Source organism: Schistocerca piceifrons, chromosome 2, assembly GCF_021461385.2.
Source record: "Schistocerca piceifrons isolate TAMUIC-IGC-003096 chromosome 2, iqSchPice1.1, whole genome shotgun sequence".
Taxonomy (NCBI): Eukaryota; Metazoa; Arthropoda; class Insecta; order Orthoptera; family Acrididae; genus Schistocerca; species Schistocerca piceifrons.
Genome location: NC_060139.1, coordinates 314,943,992 through 314,968,659, shown reverse-complemented (window position 1 = coordinate 314,968,659; position 24,668 = coordinate 314,943,992). Strand labels below are relative to the sequence as shown.

Sequence of the window (24,668 nt, the reverse complement as noted above, 5' to 3'; positions counted from 1 at the left end):
GTCCCCAAGTGGAAATCCAAATAGCAGACTATTTGAATGAAAAAGTTCTATGTTTCTGCCTGGAGACAAAGGCAAGTAATCATGGTGCACTGAAAAAGTTCCCAACTGTACTTCAATATTTTGATTACGAAACCAGCGGTATTCAAACAAAGGTCGATGACTTACGAGGCTGTCCAATCGAAACTCCAGAAAGTATTGCCAACTACACCACCACAATAAATTAGTACACCTGACAACACCAATTTTGATGTGATGACAGACTGTGTCACCTGGGGGATAGCAGATGTATTGATAATGGTTTCAACGTCGTTTTCAATAGATAACGTAGGGGCATAGCTACAAGAGCGCCATTTTTGTCTACTCTATAATAGAGAATGCTCGCAACCAAGAGTCTCTGTGTGGTGCAAACATGTGAAGCAAGTAGGCAACCATGTCCCAGAGATGCACTACTGCTTCCTACAGCCAACTGAGCGAGTTTGAAAGGGGTCAAATTGTGGCCACCCGAATGGCGAGATGGTCCTTTCAGAGAATTGCCACACAAGTTGGACACTGCATCAGTTGTGCAACGATGCTGGTATCCGTGCTCACATCAACATTCTCACAGCCGTAGATGAGTTCCTGGACGTCCATAGAGCAAAGACACCTACCAGGATCGTCGTATTGTAAGGGCAGCAATGGCATATCATACAGCTACGAGTACCACACCACAGACAAAAGGGCTTGTGAGCCCAGACGTGTCAAAACCAACAGTTGTCAAATGGTTATTAGCAATGGGACTACGGGCACTCATACCTTTAGCTCGTCTTCCACCTAACGCCACAGCGTCGTCGTGCATGCCTCAACGGTTGCTACAAGAGGATCACTTGGAAGGTGTACTGGTGCTGACCTCTCCTTTCGAAATTCGAACAAGCGAAAGTTGCTGAAACTTACGGGCGTCAAGCTAGTAATTTAACTTCTCGGAATATCTGGCCAGTTGGCATGGTAGTGAGGCAGTACGATGTTTCCTCAGGCAAACTGTCTGGCACGGGAGGCGATGGCGGTAATCATGTGCAAGTTTTTATTGCCTATGGAAGCCCAGATTCAGTCGATTTCACAAAATGATCGATTATTACAATGAATAAACAAAAGTCTTGTTTTTTTTTCCTACGATGTTTGGTTGGAAGGTTCCGAAATTAGAAGAAACTAGACAGCTGATAATATTTAGGTTAATGTAAACGTAACTAGGAATATTTATATGTAGCTGATACAAGTTATTTAGGGCATTTGGTCGAAGTGTGTTTTAGAGAATGACGTTATACCATTTTGGAAACTGCGTTGCTCTCGTTTATGTTCCTTATTATCTGACTTACAAATATTCCGGACTGTGAGTGTACACAATGTTTTTCTTTGTATTGATTAAGCCGTGTTACCGGTAGCTGTTAACTTACATGAACAACCACTACATAAAATTCTGCCACAATAATCTATATCTAATATAGTACGTATTTCTGAAAGTATGGAAACTTGAGAGTACACAGGAAAGTGTACCGGTTCCTTATTGTTTTCACCCTTACTATTACCTTGCGAATGCAGTCTCATTTCTTGTGTTACAGATCCGAATATGGTGCCTTTTGGAAATGTGTTCAGGCAGGAGGCATATATGTGTTTACTCAGCTTTGTAAAATGCTTGTGTTGGCTACCTTTTTCCCAGCTAGCGACGTTGGTGGACAAGACGTGATAGCGGTATGTGGAACTAATTAATTCCAACCAGATCTGAGCCAGTTTTCTAACGAAAAACACCGTAATGTTTTCTTGACAATACGTAAAACAACTTGAAATATTAATTTACGAGAATAAACACTATTGGAAGAGACTACCTTTTTGGAAAAAAATGGTTTCATGTTCACGTAGTGAACCAAATTAGTTGTGCAAATGGGCATAAAGAGCCTATGGAATATCGTCGTGGCCGTATTGGAAAAAATTAAATTTATCAGTAATATTTACTGCTAGTTACTGCAATATGAGGACAGTGTAAGAGTTCCTTTTACTGACAAATGTATTGGTGACTCATCAGTACCTTAAAGTTCCTTTTTATATTATTTATAGCAATATTTTGTGTACCATACATCATTATTCAAAGCTAATGATGAAAGACCCTTCTATTATAAAGCTGTCGAAACATTTAATGAAACAATTTTATTGTCTGTTCCAACATTCAGTTGTTATAATTTTAGATCTTACAGGCAATTTTCTCTCAAGTGCCAAAACTTTTTAGAAGCCAACAAATTAATGTGCTAAATGGTTCTTTGAAGATTATCTTCATTTTCTTGATATGTTATCTGATCAAATGAGTGTAACAGATGTTTTTATGCCATAGACAATAATTTTTTTCCAAGCCCTATTTATATCATGTCTGTGGTTCTTGAATAGAGTTGGTGACACACCACATCCTTTTCTAATTACCTGTGTCGTCTTTAATTGTTTAGATCTTCAATTTAATGTTTAAAATTTTTTAAAGAGCTTTTACAGAGATATTTTCTTTCATAATCTGCTACTGTAGGTGTATATTGACTTTGTTATAAGCTTTTTCATAATTGACAAACACTATGTGTGTCACTAGGTTGCAGTTATTAATTTTCTGGAATTGTTGTTTTATACTAATATCATGAATGTGGGATCATCTGTTTCAAAATTGTATTTGTTCCTCAAGTAAAACTGTATCAGAGGTAGGATGCAATCTTTTAATACAGTGCTGTAGATTTTATAGCCTGTGTTAATGAGGCTGATTCCTCTACAGGTGTTTGGGTTACTTTTCTTGTCTTTCTCAAATATGGAGAACATTTTAACCAGGTAACTCCATGTTTAAAAAGTTTGATATTTATTCCATCTGTCCAACTTGCAGATAAAGAAGAATATTCAATATGAGCTGTCAGATTTGACCACTGACATAGGAACTACTCGACAAAAGTCATTAACAACATGGCAGTTTAAAGTGATATAGATGGCTGTTTCTTCAACTGAGCCAAGATACAGATCAGTCTGTCACTACAGCCAGGCTTTTTGAGTTTCACATTCATTGGCTTCACCAACACACTACCAAACTGTCACCTCCCAACCTAACCAAGACCTCAGGCAAAGCACAGAACAGTCTTTCCGAACAGCCAAGTTTCTTTGCTTTCACTCTTTTTGGCTTCACCTAGTAACAACAAAACTGAGTATACACTCCAAAATGATTGCAACAGGCATTGTCACTCGTATCCAATATTCCTCTTGACCCCATTGCTTTTCTGTCCTTCAATTTTTGCGTTGCTATGTCTAATTCATATATTTCAGTGACATTTGTTTTCTTTGATTGCACAATTTTCGCAGTATTTCTCTTCTGCTGAATTGTCAACCCAGAATTTTGATAATGGCGTTCTCATTATTCTAGAGTCATTATATTTATTGTGCCTGTATCTTTCTCATTTAATTCATGTATCTTATTAATTTGTATTCTATTTATTGTCCCCTATGAATGTCATATTCAGTTTTGCTAATGAAATATTCCCACAATTCTGTTTCTCTTTTTTTTTTTTTTTTTTTTTTTTTTTTTTTTTTTTTTTTTTTTTTTTTTTTTTTTTTTTTTTTTTTGTATATTTCTAGCTATATTTCTTTTCCTGCAGTATATTAAGGCAGGCACACATGTAACTCTATGCTTGACAATCACATTTGAGCAAGCATGCACAAATTCCTAGCACCTCCACATGGTTCTAGTATGCTTGTACAAGTGTTAGTTTGTTTACCAGAAAATGTCAAGCTCAGATGACGAGGTGCTGGCTTTACATTTAGGCCTACATTAATGCTCATACTCTGCAAGCCACCATATGGAGCATGTCGGGGGGGGGGGGGGGGGAGGTGGGCACCCTGTACTACTACTACTACTACTACTACTACTACTGGTCATTTCTTCTCCTCTTCCACTCACAAATAGAGCGAGGGAAAAACAACTGTCTATATGCCTCTGTATGAGCCCTAATGTCTCATATCTTTATCTTTGTGGTCCTTATGTGAAGTGTGTTGGTGACAGCAGAATCTTCTGCAGTCAGCTTCAAATGCCGGTTCTCTAAATTTTCTCAGTAGTACTCCTCGAATTGCATCTTCCCTCCACTGATTCCCACTTAAGATCCAAAAGCATCCCAGAAATACTTGTGTGTTGTTTTAGCCTACCGGTAAGAAATCTAGCAGCCCATCTTTAAATTGCTTTGATACCTTCCTTTAATCCAACCTGGTACAGACCCCAAGCACTTGAGCACTATTCGAGAATAAGTTGCACCAGCATCCTATATGTGGCCTCCTTTACAGATGATCCACACTTTCCCAAAATTCTCCCAATAAAGTGAAGTCATCATTGACCTTCCCTACCACAATTCTCACATGTTTGTTGCATTTCATATTACTTTGCAAAGTTATGCATGGATAAATCTGAACATTACGAGTTTGTTTTTCCTACTCGTCTGCATTAACTTACAGTTTTCAACATTTACAGCAAGCTGCCTTTCCTCACGCCAACTAGAAATTTTGTCCAAGTCATCTTGTATCATCCTACAGTCGCAGATTGCTGCCCACCCTGTCTGACAGATTATATGCAGCATTTCTCTTGGGCACTCCTGATGATACCCTTGTCTCTGACGAACACTCACTTTCGAGGACAACATACTGGGTTCTATTACTTAAGAAGTCTTTGAGCCATTCACATATCTGGGAACCTATTCCATACTTCGTACCTTCGTTAACAGTCTGCAGTGGGGCGCCATGTCAAATGCTTTCTGGAAATCTTAGAACATAGTAGCACGAGTGATGCTTTCAAAAACAATGCTGATTCACAGACATAAACTTCGAAGTATCAAGAAAATTTATTGTATTCTAACTGAGAATATGTTCAAGAATTTTGCAGCAAACCGATCTTAGGGATATTGGTATGTAATTTTGCCGGTCTGTTCTTATTGTCCTTCTTATACACAGAAGTCACCTGTGCTTGGGACTTTGCGCTGGGTGAGAAATTCACGATAATTGCAAGTTAGGCAAGGGGCCAGAGTTGTAGAGTACTCTTTGTAAAACTGAACGGGGTTTCTGTATGGACCTGGCAACTTATTTGTTTTCAACTCTTTCAGTTCTCTGTGCCAGGGATGCATGTTACTGTGTCTACTATTACTATGGAAATCTGTTCGATGGTCAAACAACAGAATGTTTTTATGATTCTCCTGATGGAATGATTTCTGAGGTGTAAAATTTAAACCTTTGGCTTTCGGTTTGCTATTTTTATTATTATTATTACTTATGCTAGAAAGAGAGAGAGAATATGATATGTGGAGTATAGAGTGGCTAAAAATATGAAAATATGGCTCCCATATTAACTATTCATGGTAGAGACATTAGACTGTGGTAAACACACTATGTAAACTGTGTCACAATACTGTTGATTTACTTCTTTGTAATCTTTGACTAGACCTATGTTACATTACGATCTTTGTACAGATATAATGTAACAGGCCCAAATAAGTATTAAATCAAAGCAGATCACTGAAAAATGATTCCACAAGCCTCCCTATTCTTGGTACAGATGCTCAAGCATCACATGCTTACGAAACTTGATCAAGCATCAAACTGTGTGTGCAGTGCCGATTCTTGCGCAGATTTATCCTACACGTACTCAAGCATGCTCGTCAAGCCTCTGAGAAAGCTAGTCCAGCAGTGAACACATTGGACTGGGAGGAATAGGGCTTAAATCCCCATTTTGGTCCTCCTCAGTTATGTTTTCCATTATTTTGCTGAACTGATTAAGGCAAATGCTGGTACAGTTCCTTTGACAAGGACATGACTAATAACCTTCTCTATCATTGGCCCCTCAGAGCTTGTGCTACAGCTTTAATGGTGTGGTCATCAATAGTATGTACAACTACAATCTTCTTTGTAAATAGATCATCAGATATCAATTTGAGTCAGCCACAACAAGTTTAAAATGTTAACAGGTTGCATCAAGAACAGGAAGTAAGATGACAGAGGCAACAAATTTAAGATTTTGAAGCCATTGGCAGAGGCATGCATCGAGCCTGTGTGACCCAAGTGCGGCTACAGCCGTGACAGCTGGACGAGCCTTGCCTCGCACTTCCTGGTTAGGTGGTGGATCTGCACTGAGACCCACCTAAATGCACAGTATCATAGCCCGGGTTCACTCAGAGGCCCATGTGGCTTGGCTGCTCATTGACTCGGGTGACCACCAGACAGGGAAATACAAAATTCTCTGTGGCCCATTTGCAAGCAGTTTTTACTTCGCACACTACTTTCCAGTGCAGTATTTCAACTCTGGTCTTGTATTAAATTGTATTTGTGTGAAAAGGCTTTCTTCCTTACACTTATATAAACAGGAAAGTCAGGAACAGTGTGATTCCTTAATCTTCTCCACTGCTTGTAATTGGTGTAGCAACATTTTGATACATTTGTGTGAAAACAACTTTGTACATCAGTAGAAAACAGATAATTTTGTTATAGGTGATCTGACTAATTATCAAATTTTTGCAGTACTGTGTAAAGAATTAAGTTTTTATTGACACACATGGAAGTTAGGTGCTTATCTCATGGCAGAATTGTTCTCATATTGTATGAAGTTATCATTTTCTCATCAGCTACATCTTTCTGAAGCCAGACATGGACATATTTGGCAGGTATTTTCCTAAAAATCAACAGTTCAAATTTATTACTTCATGGACCTAACACAAGTCTGTGCAAGACTTTATCAATCATTAGTTTAAAAGTTAACAATGTAGGTGATCTGTATAAATTCCGATCAAAATCAGTTCTTTGATACCATTCACAATTTTGTAGTAGAAATTGATCTTTCTTGGGATGAAAATGTCAGGAACGTAATTAAAAAACATTTGAAGAGACTTGGAAAGTTTTCCCCAAACGATTTCCTATCAGATAAAGCCATAACAACTATGCTATGTCTCATCTGCATATTTGTGTGAAAAGTTTCTTTTTTCTTACACTTAATAAACAGTAAATACAGAAACAAACTTTCTGCTGAAAGTAATTTCAGTGTGGCTTTAACGTCCGTGAATCCCGACTTCGGATTTATGTACCAGGCAAAGTAGATGGATCCTTCTCACAGAATTCCAAGGACGGGTTGAGCAAGTTAATCCCCTGTGGGTTAACAGAGAAGTGTACAATATTTTAATATTACCAACTCAACCTACCCATTGTGCGAAAGCCTTCATCAGCTCTTCTGATGTTACACAACTGAAATATAATCTGTATGAAAGCAGTAGAACTATTAAACCATTTGCTTGTACTTAAGTTATTTGCATGATATAGTAAGTACAATTGATTTTATAAGTCGGGGTTTCGCACATACTAGATTTTTGTGAAAGGGGGTCGCTGGTTGAAAAAAGTTAGGAACCATTACTCATAGATATTTGCAAAGAATATCAGCATGACATAATAGTAGTATGATACAGCCACTAACTTATCCGTTGGGTGCAAATACATTTGTTAAAATTAAAAACTAAAGTAAACAATGAACAAGAAAAGGATACAAAGTTTTAATGTTTAGTTGTTTATCTTATTCTTTCTTCCTCAATGAAGATTATTTTTGCTAGAAGCAAATCATTTTAAATTCATGTACTTCTGATGAATCTGGAGTGAGAAAGAAATGCAAAAATATAGATTTTCTGATAGGGAATATTTGTTTGGCTTGTCTAGGAGATTTGTCCGGATTCATTTTCTTTTAGTAAAGCACAATCACACCTGAAAAAGCATATTTTGCCAGGAAAATCAAAGGTTTGTCAACAGGTGAGCAGTTTAGCAGCCAATTGCAGACATGGCAGCAACCTGTAGGTGTCATAGGATGAAACCAGTTCCAACCCAATAAATGTATAATAAATGATTAATGGAAAATCTCATACAAAGATGTGAAACAAATACTATCAAAGAGATAGAGGGGCTGGCCAGTACTTACCTCAGCTCAGTACAAACGATAGATACACAAAACAGAACAGAAAATTTTTACATTCCTAGCTTTCGGAACTTTGTTCCTTCATCAGGGAGGAGAGAGGGGAAAGAAAGGGAAGAAGGGAAAGTGGATTCAGTTACTCACAACCCAGGTTATGAAGCAACAGGGAAAGGAAAACAGGGAGGGTAGCAAGGATGGGGGCATGGTTGCCAGAGGGAAGCCAAAGATATTCAAAGATATAGAGGGGCTGGCCAGTACTTAGCTCAGTACAGCCGATAGATACACAAAACAGAACAGAATATCTTTGGCTTCCCATGCGTCCATCCTTGCTACCCTCCCTGTTTTCCTTTCCCTGTTGCTTCATAACCTGGGTTGTGAGTAACTGAATCCACTTTCCCTTCTTCCCTTTCTTTCCCCTCTCTCCTCCCTGATGAAGGAACAAAGTTCCGAAAGCTAGGATTGTAAAAATTTTCTGTTCTGTTTTGTGTATCTGTCGGCTGTACTGAGCTGAGGTAAGTACTGGCCAGCCCCTCTATCTCTTTGATAGTAAATGTATAATAATATAGCTGAGGTGGTTTTCACTGATCATTAGAATTAGCTTCAATTCAGCTGTGTTGCTCAACATAATGAAGTAAGAAAGTTTTCCATAAATATTCTTGCTTCAGATAAATAAAAAATATTTCTCTTCTCATAACACTTTTACAACCTTCTGGATGAATTGCAATTGCAGGCTTTCTCGGCATATTCCGGTGATGACCTCTTCTTGGGTGACCAGTCAAGTGGTGGCATCTTGTTGCAACTTTTCAGTGGGTTTCGTACCCATCATCCTCAAGCGAGGTGTTGGGATGTTGTGCCGCACATATCTATATAGATGCTTGACCACAGTCCTCTTTTTGCAGGCGGGCCAATCACGTGCCTCTGGAAAGGGGTGCCGAGCGGCTTGGCCGGTGGTGGGGGATCACGGCGCAGCTCTAGTGTGGGTGTCAAGTCCTGGTTGCTGTCCATTCTGTCCATGGACGCCGCCACCTTCAGAATGGAGCATTCCTGACGTATCTTCCCAATTTCAAAATCCCACGCTGTGCTAAGCTGAAATCCACTATTCTGGTTGACGATTGTTGTGGAGACGTATTTCCACTGCCTCCTTGAAGATGGAGTCCCAGAATCCATTGTGGCACTGCATATCTTCTTCGTTTCTTCAAAGTTGAAGGTGTGCCCCTTGTTAACGCTGCGCTCTGCTACTGCGGACTTGCTTACTGGTCCTCAGCACATGTTTCTGATTCGCTTTGTACAGTGCAGTGGTATACACCATTGTATTTGTCCGATGTACTGCCTTTCACATTCACATGGGATACTGTAGATGCCCCGCATCTGTAATCCTAAAGGTTCTTTGGTTGAGCCAAGTATGTCCGTTACGTTGTGTGGAAGATGGCTATAATACCGTGCTTTTTCAGTATTATTGGATTTTGGCTGTTGGCGGGCCAGCATAGGGCAGGAATGCCACACAATTTGCTTCATCTTCTTCTTGCTTGTCTCCTCCCTCTGGTCTATCAATAAAACAAGTCTTATCTGCGTCCTGCTGTAGTCGTTTTTTCAGAAAGTTTCACGCAGATGATGCAACTCCTGTGGCAAACTCCCTCTGTCACGAATGGACCTGGCTCTATGTACCAACATGTTTAGTACCGAGTTGCATATTGCTGGATGGTGGCAGCTCTGAGCATTGAGATAAAGGTCTGTTGTAACGTCACCGGTTTTTCTAGTTGATAGTTGATAGATTAGTATTGATCAGCCCTGGCTAAAATTCGGCGATAGTCTGTAGAGCGATGATACTGTTATTAGGTAAAGATGACATTACAGAAAACAGTGCTGAACTGAACTCTCAACGTGTTCGTGACATTTACTTCACCAATTGTGACTAATATTATGCTACTCGTCGTAATTAACTCGTTTATATTTGATGGTTTAACAGCTTCTGTAAAAACATTACTGATGAGTTCAATTTAGTTCCACCGACACCAACCTCCCCATAGTTTGGTTGTAATTTCAAATCTCTAATAAGTCATAACATTGTGATTACTTAGTCAAAATATCCACGGGTGTGCTGCCGGTCTATAGTGTCCAACGGGCACAATATTTCGGCGATCATACATGTCGCCATCATCAGGTGAACTGACGGACTGAGCTCCTGTGAACGTGCCGGCACGGAGATCCGTACGCTATGGCTGCTCAGAGGGAACTGGGTTCGGTCGCGGCGGCGGCCGATTTAAATACCCTCCGCCCGCGGCGCGCTCCCTCCGCCGTCCGCGCCCCGCGCCACGGTCGCGCGGTGGAACAGATTGCGACGGCGTCTGAGATGACGTCGGAGTGGTGGCTCTGTCCGCCGTGGTCGTCACAACTATACGTTTGCTCGATTTACTCTTGATTAACCCGATCGCTGGTTCCCAAGCCTTGCTAAGATTATAGCCACAGTCACGGTTTATGAGGTCGTCATTGGTGCGAATTTCGATGGCCTCTCTAACAACGCTGTCCCAGTATCTCGACGTCTGTACCAGAATCCTCGTGCGGTCATATTCCATGGCGTGATTTTCCGACAAACAATGTTCAGCGACCGCCGACTTGCTCGGATACATCAGGCGAGTGTGCCTCTGGTGTTCACGGCATCGATCCTCGACGGTACGCATCGTCTGACCAATATACGACTTGCCACATTGACACGGAATCTGGTACACGCCGGCCTTCCTCAAACCGAGGTCATCTTTGGCGCTCCCCACCAGTGCACGAGTTTTATTTGGAGGACAAAACACAGTTCCGACCCGGTGTTTCTTCAGAATGAGAGCGATTTTCCCCGAGAGTGCACCTGTGTATGGAATAAATGCAGTGCCTACCTCCTCCCTCGTGACTTCATCCATCTCAAGAGGTTGTGCTGCAGTGGTTGGGCGGAGAGCACGTTGAATCTGCCACTCTGAGTACCCATTTTTCCGAAATACAGTTCTCAGATGTTCCAATTCCTGGGGTAGACTCTCTGCGTCAGAGATAGTGCGCGCCCTATGTACTAGAGTTTTAAGTACCCCATTCCTCTGTGAAGGGTGGTGGCAGCTGTCTGCGTGCAAATACAGATCAGTGTGCGTAGTCTTCCGATACACCCCATGACCTAGGGTGCGATTACTTCCTAACATCAAAGAGTTTCTATATATGCGCCGAGCACTTCAGTCAAATATTATCGCAGCACGCGAAAGATCACAGTTATGTCTCTAAACAATTTTGTAATTTGGAATAACAAATGCGTAAATTGGCATGAAAGGGTGGTTTATTTCACAATAACAATTACTTCCGTGAGGAAGATGCTCCCCCAGGTGGGGGGAGGGGGGGGGGAATTTATAAATTATCTGCTTTAAAACTATTGCCAAGTTCCAGAGTCCATTTATAATTACGAATGAACTTAATTGTCTATCACTGTTCAATGCCTATCTAGAGTTGAGTTCGAGTTATCTAATTAAAAAGTTCACTTCAGTCTTATACAAGGTAGTCCTCTATCTGAATTCTAAACAATGTTATAGTTGAAGTCAATGTTTCGTTTCACTGCATCATAGTAGATCGCAATTATCTATCCTTGAAAAATAATCTAACCATGCCTACATATACGAGTATTCAAACAAGTCTGACCAGCTTCGGCTAACTCCCGTAATGTAGTGACAGTGGGTAAAATTTTCCTTAGCCGTTACTCACGATTCTCGAAGAGTACTCACACAAAGCATTCTATGTGATCGTTGGTTCTACTTTGCTAATTTTAATTATAATGATTTTGCGATTTACTATGATTTTGAGTTTTATTTTACTGAGATTCTATCTTTCTTTTGTAAGTTGATAAATGACTAAGTATAAGGTTCTTCTTTCAATTACTGGTTATTGTCCAAATAATAGTGTTAAATGGAACTTTGGTTACTTGTTCACTTTTCATAGAATTTTTATCTTTTTTGGGGGAAAATTTTGGGGTATTGGTTGCTATTTTTTCATTTTTCGTCCGAGGAAGTGTCATTACACTGTGTGCGACTTTTTACTGTAGACAGTGTGTCCCAACGTACCATCCAGGTTTCTCCTGGTTAAAATGTGCAGGAAGGGTAGGCATCCATTCTCTTCTACTTCCATGGTGAACTTTAAATTCTCATGTATGCCATTGAGATGACATAGAAACTCCTGTAGGTTTTCTTTGGCATGTGGGCACACCACAAAAGTGTTGGTAACGTATCTATGGAATGCCTTTGGTTTTAGGCCAGTGCCACATCTTCAAAGTGCTCCATGTAAAGGTTGGCAATACTCGGAGCTAAGGGGGAGCCAATGGCAACCCCATCTATTTGTTCATAGAATTTCCCCGCCACATTTGAAATAGGTGGTAGTTAGTCTGATTGTGTCTTCAGTGAAGTGTCCCTCGAGAAGTGCTAAGGAATCATCCGGTGGCATGTGGGTGAAAAGGGACATAACATCAAAGCTGACTAGTAGGTTCTTCTCATCAATGCACAGCTCTTGGAGTACGTTTACAAATTCTGTCGAATTCTTGATGTGGTGTGGGCGGTGAGCCTCAAGTAGTTTAGGTAGTTGTGCTAGGTGTTTGGCTATCCCATACGTTGGTGCATTTGCGGTGTTCAGACAAGTACACCATCAGAAGGCTTTACCCCATGGCACCAACGTCTCCACAATTATATGGCCTCCCGAAGATTCTTAAGGAGAAGATTCCACTACATCTGATACTGAAAAAGCACGGTATAAAAGCCATCTTCCACACAATGTGAGAAGTAAAGGACGTACTTGGCTCAACCAAAGACGTTTTAAGGTTGCAGGCACCAGGCATCTACAGTATACAGTGTGAATGTGGGAGGCAGTACATTGGACAAATGCAATGGTGTAAATCACAGCACTGTAAAGAGCACATCAGAAATGTGCGCTCAGGACAAATAAGCAAGTCCGCAGTAGCAGAGCATAGCGTTAATGGGGGCACACCTTTAACTTTGAAGAAATGAAGATGATATGCAGTGCCAAATAATTTTGGGACTCCTCTTTCAAGGAGGCAGTGGAAATACGTCTTCACAACAATCTGGTCAACCAGGATAGTGGATTTCAACTTAGCGCAGCATGGGATTCCGAAGTTAGGAAGATGTGTCAGGAACGCTCCAGTCTGAACATGGCGGTGTCCGCAGACAGAAAGGACAGCGACCAGGATTCAATGCCCACACCAGAGCCACGCTGTGATCCCCCCCACCACCAGCCATGCCGCCTGGAACCTGTTAACAGAAGAGGACAGCGGTCAAGTAACTACACAGATATGTGCAGCACAGCATCCCGACACCTCGCTTGAGGATGATGGGTACGAAACCCATTGAAACGTTGCCACAAGATGACGCCACCACTTGGCTGATCACCCAAGAAGATTTCTGGATGAATTTATTCCTGAAACAAGCAGTTAAGAAATTAGAGATATGTTATGACAGAAATTGGATGCTATGGAAAGGTATTATGAAACTTACAATGATATTGCAGGTAGCTCACATACTCCATAGATATTCCACTATGTTCATTGGTAATGATACCCAGCTCTACTAAATACCCTTTCATTATAGACACTGCCCATCTACTAGAGACAGTCTTGGGTAAGTTTTTACTCTTGACTTTCACCACTCCGGAAGTGACTTTCCCTTATCTGGTCTTTTCCATCATCAGATACATGGAAACTTCAACAACAGTTTCATCCTCCTCCGCCCACTATACAGAGGCACTCTTTGCACATTTAGAAAGTATCAATGCTGTGGCTTCATCCTCTGTATGCAATTCTGGTAGTAATACAACATCCTGCATGGAAGATGAATGTGTTATGTTGCATAGCTGATAATAAATTTGTTGCAGTTTTCATATGAATTTATTTCTTTCCACTATTACAGACTCAACCTTTGAGGATGATCCTACTGATAAAATGTTTACTTAGAAAACCTACTTGACATCATATATATACCTTGAAGAGCAGCACATCTTGAATGTGCTCCAACATAAACTTCATCTCTCTCAATTAGAAAAAGCTGCTTCAGATGAGGCACATGTGGTACTAGAAATAATGCAAGCAAGCGCACTGGCTTTGTTTCGATCTCAAGAAAGGTGCTTTTAGCAATGCTATTTTCTGCAAGTGATATACTGAGAAACACTGTCTTCTCTAAATACAATCTCTCATCCAGTTCTTAGTGTTTAAAATGTATAACAAAAAGTTTAAAATATATTTGTTTATAAATTCATTGTTTTATGGGAGTGTTTACTGCATTGTCTGCATTCTTGTCAGTGTTCCTGTAGCTGGTTCACCCATGGCACCAGCAGCTGCTGTGTTGAACCACTGTCAGCTTCCATTGCCTTGATGGCCTCATGAAATAGTTCAAGGAGCTGAATTAATATGTCAACTATCTACTGATCCCAATTCCCAAACAAGTTTATTTTCTGAATTCATGTAAAACTTCAGTTGTTTGTCCATGCTGCATAAACACAGATTTTAGCATGTGATACAAAGTATTCCAGCGAGTATCAACATGCTGCTTTACAATAAACTGCAACCACAAGCCTTTCTCAGGGCCACTCCTTTTTAAATAAATAATGGCATTTTTCATTGCTTCCAACAGTGTCTGAACATTATGACAGTATTCCAACATTTTGACAGTATTCCTGCCACCATTTATCATCAATGGTGTGGTCTAGACCAGTGCCAGGGCAGTAGTTTTTGCACAGAAGGTGGTGATGGTTCTCAAGTGCCTTTTCCACAGTTGCGCCACCCGCCGCCACCCAGCCACGGCTCCCCCCACCGACCCGCCCACCCATCGATAGATGCGATAGATGGCTTGTACATATCCTAACTTGCACATGTTAATTTCAGTTTCCTCCTATATATTTGCAGCACTGTTTTTCACATCATATGGGAACTCTGCAACAAACAGAACCCAGTTTTTCCGCTTCAACTCTTGCAATATTGAATGTGCAGTGAGAGCCAACTAATGTTTTTTAGTGTGTGTGTCTGTCAGCTGTACAGGCACATGCACCATCCTTCATATCCTGCAGCACTTGGGGGGTGGGGGCATTGCTGTGCAATATTAGTTTGCAATTGTTGTTAAATTATAATGGATAAGGAAGCACATCTCTCTCACTTGCAGTGGAGTACTGTACTCCTACTTTTGGGTATCTGCGCAAGCTTTCTCCTGCAACTGTGCTGAATGGCTGCAGATCTCTTGCACACATTCTTACACAATTCTCCAAGACAATTGATTTTTTGCTAGTACTCGTGATCTGGCTATTAGAAACAGTTCTGTAGATATTGAAGTGTCACAACATACTACTAGTACTGCCACCATCACAGGAAGCTAATAATGCATGACAGCTAGTACACTTTAACAAAACGTGCAGATTTATTTTGAATATTTATAATTTGTGTAAAATTTTGCCATACCATGCTACTTTCTCAGTTCTTCAGACTAGTGTAGGTTCCTTCGTCCAGTTTCAGGGAACCTTCGTTTTTCTCTCCCATACATTTTTTTACCCCTTTGCTGTGCAATATGTATTTCTGACAATAATAATCCCCATGGAGGCCCGGGAAAAGAATAGGCCTCCGGTATGTTCTGCCAGTCGTAAAAGGCGACAAAAAGAACAAACCACTAATAGGGCTAACCCCCCTTTTAGTGTGATTAGTTGGTTCAGGGCAGAACTAAAGAAGCCTCGGATAAGCGCCGTCATGGTCGGGGACGACGCTTGAACCCTATGCCCGCCCACAGTGATAACGACACTGCTAGCCAACTGGAAAACGATTTAAATCCAAATAGAGGTGTTTTGCAGGATATGCTTCCTGCAGCCACCCTAGAAGGAAAACAAAGACAGAGGATGAGATGGTCAGATGAAGTTAATCGACACCTCATGTTCTGTTATTACCAAGCAACAAACCTAGGAACCAACACAACTGGATACAGATCACAAGTATACACAACATTTATTACCAGATACCCAGAATTAAAATTTTTAACAGAACAACGACTAGCTGATCAGATCCGTGTAATAATCAAAAATAACAGGATACCCCAGTCAGAATTAGAAAACATCAAACAAGAAGTACAACAAATACTGGAACAAAATAATGTGCAATCAGAAGAAGAAGAAAATACAGTAATGGAGTCAAACATCCCAGAGCAAACAAACAAAGAACAACACGCATCAATTAAACAATCAGAGCAAAATGAAATCTTAAGACAGCCACCAGAACAAGCACAAATAGAACATGAAGTGACACACATGTTAGATATAGAAGAAAAATTTCAGCTGACATATATAGAATACAAAGACACAAATACAGACATTAGACCATTCTTGCATAGACCGCCAAATAACCCACAAGTCGAAACAACAATAAAAACTATCAACACAATCATACACAACAAAATAAATGAAAACACAACTATGGAAGAGTTACAACTACTGGTTTATATAGGAGCACTCACTACACTAAATATACACACTAGGCAGAGATCAGAACCAACCAACACACAGAAGAAACCCACAAAACCAGCATGGCAACACAGGCTACAGATCAGAATAGAAAAACTGAGAAAAGACATCGGACAGCTAACACAATTTATAAGACATGAAATGTCAGAAAAAAAATGAAAAAGGTTAGGTAAAATCTCTCAACAAGAAGCGATAGAGCAATTAGATGAAAAGAAGCAGAAATTACAAGCGTTGGCCAAACGACTTAGAAGATACAAAAAAAGTGAAAATAGAAGGAAACAAAACCAAACATTCAACACAAACCAAAAGAAATTTTACCAGACAATAGATAACACACACATTAAAATAGACAATTCACCAAACATAACAGACATGGAACACTTCTGGAGCAACATATGGTCAAACCCGGTACAACATAACAGGCATGCACGGTGGATACAAGCAGAAACAGACACATACAAGATGATACCACAAATGCCTGAAGTGATAATTTTGCAACGTGAAGTCACCCAAGCAATTAATTCTACACACAATTGGAAAGCCCCTGGAAAAGATAGAATAGCAAATTTCTGGCTAAAGAAGTTCACCTCAACACGTTCACATCTAACCAAATTATTTAACAGTTACATTGCAGACCCATACACATTCCCTGATACACTTACACATGGAATAACTTATCTGGAACCTAAAGATCAAGCAGACACAGCAAACCCAGCTAAATATCGCCCCATAACACGCCTACCAACAATATACAAAATATTAACTTCAGTCATTACACAGAAATTAATGACACATACAACACAGAACAAAATTATAAATGAAGAACAAAAAGGCTGTTGCAAAGGAGCACGAGGGTGTAAAGAGAAACTGATAATAGATGCAGAGGTGACATATCAAGCTAAAACTAAACAAAGGTCGCTGCACTACGCATACATTGATTACCAAAAAGCTTTTGATAGTGTACCCCACTCATGGTTACTACAAATATTGGAAATATACAAAGTAGATCCTAAATTGATACAGTTCCTAAACATAGTAATGAAAAATTGGAAAAGCACACTTAATATCCAAACAAATTAAAATAATATCACATCACAGCCAATACAGATTAAGCATGGATCCATCTTTCTGTGAAGTTTGTGGCATGCCGCTTTCAGTTCAGCATATTGTGGCTACGTGTGCCTGTATACTGATAATAGGGCAGTCCTTGGTCTTGCTGGAGATCTGCCCACCGTCCTCGCAGATACTGATCCCAGTGTTAAAACAGTTGTGAAATTTTGTGAACTATCAGGCCTCAGCCCTAAACCGGTGGGGAAGGGCGGCAGACTTACAAACTACTCTGCATGTGGGGCAGCCTTTGTCCCTACCCATGAGATTTCATGTTGACTTTTCGTCAGGGCACTGATGACCGTGATGTCAAGCGCCCCCTCAACCCAACTCATCATCATCATCATCATCTCCCCCCCCCCCCCTTTTCACCTCCTTCAAACAGCTCACATAAAGTGCTGCCAACATTGCTTTAAAAAACATGTAGTGGCATTGCTTCTGTTTGTGTCTTTTGATAATATTGCTATGCTTGTTACAATTTGGCAATTGGCTGTAAGTGCTCCTTTTCTGTTCTAATTTTTTAAATTTTTTTTTTTTAAATTAAAAGCAACAGGATGATGAAACTGCCCTCTTTTTCCCCCACAGGAATTCCTTAAGGCATCTGTTGAGGTTGCAGACCTCTGTGGAATGTATGCTGTGCTGGCAGGCATACCAGGCAAAGGTCATGCTAAGGTGTTGACAGCTGGTATTGGTTGGGCAGGTGCTGATGTACTGCTGACACGTCTCCTGCTGCTTTGGGTAGGAGCTCGTGGTGCTGAATTTGACTGGACTTATATACGTGCCTCTCTGGACTCAAATATCAGTCTAGTAAGTAGTCATCTCCATGTAAAATCTGTAAAAAATATGTTTAACAATATCGCTTATATTAAGTGGCAACAGCAATATATGCCTTAAGTCATTATTATTCTTTAGTAGGTGACGATACACTAGTCCTATTACTGTTCTGATGCTTGGTACAGTACAGTGACAAAGTTTGGGAGTTCCAGATGTCTTTGATTCTTTGAACTTAATGTTGCATTTCCCAGAATTTTTCTGTGATCTGCTTGAAGGACGGCACCTTAAAGTATCATAGCTGAGTAATGAGGGCTTAGGGCTTGTGGTAGTTAAAAGAAATGTAATATTTTAAATTTTTTTGGTATCATTAACTGTATTGTCACCCAAAAGCTGCATGATGTACTGACAAGAGTGCTTATGATGTAATGACTGACTGAGTCCTTATACAAAGGGATAATATGGCAAATTACACATTCAGTTTTTTGCAGCTGGTTTGCTGTTGCCTTCTTGCAACTTACAGATGGTATTTCTAGAAATGATTGCATGATTATCAGAATGAAAGTAAAGGACAGGGTGAAACCTTCAGCTATAACATACAATGCTTCTTTCAAGACATACTAATAGGATGCTGGTACTATCAAACTCATCTGACAATCAGACTTTGTTTCATCACAGAGGTATTGGGGCCTTTGTCTGCATGTAGGCTGGTAGACTTCAGATCTGTTTTGACACCATGGATTATTGCTCCTTTACCCAGTTTTTGAAGGTAAGTGCTATTGAGAAGGCTCCTAGGAATGGAGGTGAGAAATTTCTGGAAATTTAGGAGGGTGTATGGTAACTGGCAGGTGATCTCAAATGGAAAGAAATGAAATGGGTGATGCATTGTGCAATATGGGCATAGGATCAGTTTTGGTTCTTAAGTTAGATGGCAAAGCAATATCTCCACTGTAGGAAGTGCAGATCCTTGACTGGTGCAGCAAGGTTCAATTTAGGTATGGGAATAAAGGGGAGGCTTCCTATTGGGTCTGAAACTTCTTCCCAATCTACAAAATTTTGTGTTCCACTTTCACTGTTAATCCCATTCATCTGGGGCATATCCCTACTAAAAACAAAGTTGCAAGATTTCCACATAAATCCTCAGTACATCCTATTCAAGCCTGTTAGTGGTGTATTCTATCACATCCATGGCAAGGTTGCCTGTGAAAGAAGCCATCTACATATAGCAGCTTCTCTACAATCATATTTTTTAGAATCCATCTACCCTGAATCTCCAGTAATTTCCATCCTATACTTGACTCTGCTCCTGACTATCTCCATCTCCTTCCCCAACTCAATCTGTTTACTACTCTCTGTTAGATTTGTATTTTTGTGGATTCTTATCACCCTAGTTTTCTCTGAAGTCTTCCTTTTTCGTACTCCCTTCTCAAGGAACTTCTCTCCTATTACCCCTTATGTATGAGTGTTACTTGTTGCTACATATGTGTACGTTGTTTCAGGTTCGGCATCTTACAAGTGCAGTGTTGGTTTGGTTGTGGTCTCGTCATGACCTAAAACGCTCACTACTTCCTGCTGTGTCTGCATTGCTGCTGCTCTGTGCCTACCAACTCCCACTGTGTGATGTGATAGCAGCCACTGCAAATGTGGGACCCTGGATGGCACTGCTGGTTCGTGCCGTGTCTACACTATGCCTTGCAGCTGCAGCTCTTTGGTTTTATGCAGGACTTGCTGGGGCAAATACGTAGTGTAATTACACCTACACAGTTTTCAGTTTGTTTTGAGTACACAACTTGTGTGTGCTGTCAGTGAAGCTGAACTGCTGTGCAGCAGTTTCATCATATGGACTCAGACAATTGAGCTTGTTTCTCCCTGCAGTTTCAGAAACAATAATGAACCAAACTTTCATGTACTCATGTTGCTAAACGATAGAAAAAGGTAATGAATTGTGTGATAGTTGTATTTGATGTAAATTAAATGAGGAACCTTTCAGTGGAAACACTCAACTTCACACCTACTTCCTGTTTTCCGTTGTATACTAAAAATTCTACACAAAATTACAGTCTCATATTTTCTGCATATTAAGTTTGACGACAGCGGGTAGTTTATAATTGTTTTGGTATAGCTGAGGAAAGTCATTACTACTTGGTGTTTTTGTTCCTTGTCCCTTCATCCCCTGTTTATATGTTATAGTTGTGAAAATTATCACCAAGAAGAGGAATGATCTAAGTGCAGTGTGATTTTAGAGTGAAATAATATGCTTGTGAATTTGAGATATTCCGTTATCCAAAAGGTTTTCATAGACTTTTTTTTGTGGCGCCTTTTAAATCCAGATATATAACAAAATTATTATTTTGGCACCTTTGTAACAGAATAGTGTTTGCTAGATTTGTACATGTCATGAGGAGAAATGCCATGAAATGTATGCAGCTTTGGTTGATTTATTTCACATTACTCTTAGTTTTGTGCAAAGATAATTTATGCATCAGGAGAATAATACTGCTACTAAAAAGTCCTTTTTCATTTTATTTACTTATAGTGCAGAAAATCTTGAAGTAAAATTTATTGCCCTTGTGCTGGTAGTAAACTATGAAAATGGCTGACATTTATAGACAAAATTGATTTCTAGTCAAAGTTTAAAAATTGCTTGATTTGGCTGTACAGTTTAATCTACACTCAAAAGTGCCCCGTGGTGCATTTTGAATCCTTAATCATTTCCTTTCCTAGTATGGTGCAATGGTAAAAATGAGTGTTCTCTTGCATTACCTTTATATGTAAATCCAGCTTTTCATCTGCAGCTTCACCCACGCAAGCTCATGTCACATATATTGCATACCGTATATGTCTGAACCCCCTTCTGTTTTCCTATACATGACTCCAAAGAGGATGTTAAATTTATTTGTAGAATTCAGCCTTGTTGCATGATTTTTGGTACCAAAACACATTGTAAAACTATTAGCTCCCAGTAGGGCCAATTCTTGTGACCTGGTTGATACACTTTACACAAATTACGCTTCATACTGCTAAAGTACTCCAATTAAATACAAGGAAAGGAATGTCAAAAGCTGTTTAATACGTACAGACTGTTTCAGAATGTTGTTACAGATCAACCCCCTCTTACTCTCATTCCTGTTCCTGGGTAGTAGAAGTATTTCCACATTACTTTTATACAAAATATGAGTCATCAGTTTATATATAGAATTATGTGAAATGCTTTCATAAAAATAATCAGGAAAAGTTTAAATCTCTCTCTTCTAATTTGAAATCCCCCCCCCTGTGGCCCCCTCTCTCTGCTCAGCTGTGCCCATCCACTCGTACAGTCTCTGGAACACATTCCAATACTACTGTTGTGCTGAGCAACCTAGATGTGAGAGGTTACCGACTGTACTACCTCCACCCCGATGGGAGCTAGGTGATTCTTATCCCCACAGTACTTCTTGCCAGCCAATAAGCAGTATGTGTGCCATATTTGGCTAAAATCAGTCCAGTTTCTGTCACCCGGCATGGATAGTGGACATTCTCAAGATGTTGATTCGTCCAGCCTATACCATCTGAGATGCTGATGGAATTGGGAGATTGCCAAACTGTGGCACAAAATAGATATTCATCTTGTCAGATACTGAGGGTGCTACAGATGTATGAATGGCAGAACACGGATGAGAATGAGGTCCGCCAAGTCAACAGCTTACCTTCCAAATGTCGTGAATATATCTGCAAAAATAGAGTGCTCAGGAAACATCATGTTAATGTGGTCTTCTGTCCTCCATGCAAGTTTTAATTCTTGTATAAGGCAAACTGCATGTACTATTTAGAAGTGCATTGTGGAGCACCAGCAGTATACTTACACCCTCCAAACTAGGCAATTCTCTATTGTCACTCACTGTGTTTCTGCTGGTCATTAAATGAACTACAATGAATCAAAAATTGTTGCCATAATCGAAATTCTGGGACTCTATCATATGGAATCGATGGAAATACAACTACCTGAGAACTTGATTGGATCAAGACTGTGATTTAGTGTAACAGTACATGTAAGCCTGTCATTGGGAATCTTCCAGTGCTGCATTGCTGTCTTTTTGTGAGTTCACTGAGTAAAGATGGTTGATCAGAAAATGATAGGGCAGTAGTAGAATTTTCTGTGCTCAAATATTGTCTGCATACCAAGTTAGAGTACACCAGGGTAGTTTACTTTTGCCAGTATACATCTGAAAATGGCCAGAAAACTTATGAACTCGAGTTGCTGTTATGCAGCAGTCCTTCCAAAATTGGAACTCTTATGTAGTGACTAAAGTTAGTCAGTCAGAATTAGGCATGCGCATTTCTCAAAAGCTACCTCTGTAACTGACGCATAATTGTGCAGTGACACTCAACCCATAGAAAGCAGGTTAAAATCCTAATGGTAGAAGAAATCATCACTATTATTCAACTGGCAAGGAGAAGTGATGGTGTAGAGTTTGTTATTACAAATCTCATTGCCACTGTCTGGAGTTAAATTCCAAACAATTCCACAGTGCATCACAAAACTGTAAACAGTGATCTATCCATTACCGTATTTACTTGAATCTAAGCCGCACTTTTTTTCCGGTTTTTGTAATCCAAAAAACCGCCTGCGGCTTAGAATCGAGTGCAAAGCAAGCGGAAGTTCTGAAAAATGTTGGTGGGTGCCACCACAACTAACTTCTGCCGTCGAATATATGTGGCGCTACACAGGCATGCTTTGTAGGCACAGAGATAAATACTGGCGCCAAAACCTCTGCGTCAGTTAATAAATTTAAAAAAAAAAAGAAAAAAAAAAAGGTGGAGACGAGCCTTTTTTTTTCTCTGCCCCGAGTTTCGACCACTGCATTTTCATACATTATCCAACGAAGTAAATACAAATTCCGTATTGTTCATCTTCGAAAGTAGTAAAATTTCAATATACTACGAAAATCCGACTGGCAAGACTGTTGCTAATAGGAACCTGATGAAATGTGAATCACGTGCAGTTTTCTCTTCACCTTAAGAATAATACGAATATAAACATTTTGCCATGTATTCTTTCGTGTTTGCTGCTATCTCATTTAAATCCTGTCTGCCTAATAAACTACGAAACTAGAGTGAGACAACAGCAAACGCGGAAGAATATACGTATCGTGTCATGTTTATATTCGTATTATTCTTATGCCTAATAGTGATACAGTCATAAATGAAGCACGGCAACTGACTAGATTTTTAAATCTAAAATGACTAATTTCTATGCAGAATTTGATATACTAAAGAAGCGGCCGCAAAGATTTTCAAACGGAGAAAAACCGAGCGAGGTGGCGCAGTGGTTAGCACACTGGACTCGCATTCGGGAGGATGACGGTTCAATCCCGTCTCCGGCCATCCTGATTTAGGTTTTCCGTGATTTCCCTAAATCGTTTCAGGCGAATGCCGAGATGGTTCCTTTGAAAGGGCACGGCCGATTTCCTTCCCAATCCTTCCCTAACCCGAGCTTGCGCTCCGTCTCTAATGACCTCGTTGTCGATGGGACGTTAAACACTAACCACCACCACCACCACCAAACGGAGAAAAATTTTCGCCTAACTCTCGTTCAGAACATGTTCTATCAAACGCAGTCTATTATTTGGTTCTTGTTGATCATTATCAAAGAAAACAGCAGTGTAAGTAACAACAAGTAGCAGTCACTTGCCATTGTTTCGCTAATGAGACAATTCCTCTCTTTTTTTTAATTGTAAGCGGCGGTAGCGCGCACAAAAGCAAGCCATGCCGCAGGCGGCGACAGGCCGTAAACACGCACTATCAGAATGCGACAAACAATGCATGACGCAGTACAGTAATGCATTTACAGCTTAGAGTGACGTAAACGCCTATAACAAAAAAAACGGTACTTATCATATCAAAGCAAAATAAGCAATTGATTCAAACCACACGAAGCACGTGAAAAAGGAAGGGTACCCGTATAAATACGGACGGAGCGCCTGACGCATAGCAATGGCTACCTGGTAAAGCTTAACTGCTAAGCTTCCGACTTGAACCATACTATTGTAGCTGTATCGTCTTTCATTCGACCTAAATTGTGTCTCATATTACAATGGACCAACTTTGTTTCGATTTGAAGGTGCGGCCTAAAACTTTTCTCTCCCCTTGAATTTCGAGTCTCAAATTTCAGGTGCGGCTTAGATTCGGGAATTTTTTTTTTCCTTGATTTCGAGTCTCATTTTTCAGGTGCGGCTTAGATTCGAGTGTGGCTTAGATTCGAGTAAATACGGTAGATACGAATGTTAAGCTCAGTAGTCCCCTTGATCCAACACTACACTATACAATCAATCAT

At 40.1% G+C, this 24,668-nt stretch overlaps 1 protein-coding gene across 1 annotated transcript; it reads left to right on the top strand.

The window, feature by feature from the left end:
- The first annotated feature begins 1,132 nt into the window (after nt 1–1,132).
- LOC124776495 (transmembrane protein 147) lies at nt 1,133–20,369 on the top strand. Its single transcript, XM_047251513.1, has 4 exons — nt 1,133–1,363; nt 1,593–1,722; nt 18,170–18,391; nt 19,855–20,369. The coding sequence occupies exons 1-4, from the start codon at nt 1,287–1,289 to the stop codon at nt 20,098–20,100; spliced, it is 675 nt and encodes a 224-aa protein (XP_047107469.1). The 5' UTR covers nt 1,133–1,286; the 3' UTR covers nt 20,101–20,369.
- Nucleotides 20,370–24,668: the final 4,299 nt, after the last annotated feature.

Coding starts and splice junctions, on each gene's coding strand:
- LOC124776495 (XM_047251513.1), top strand. CDS start 1,287: ATGACGTTATACCATTTTGGAAACTGCGTTGCTCTCGTTTATGTTCCT. Junction 1,364..1,592: donor ACTTACAAATATTCCGGACT/GTGAGTGTACAC, acceptor CTTGTGTTACAG/ATCCGAATATGGTGCCTTTT. Junction 18,392..19,854: donor TGGACTCAAATATCAGTCTA/GTAAGTAGTCAT, acceptor ACGTTGTTTCAG/GTTCGGCATCTTACAAGTGC.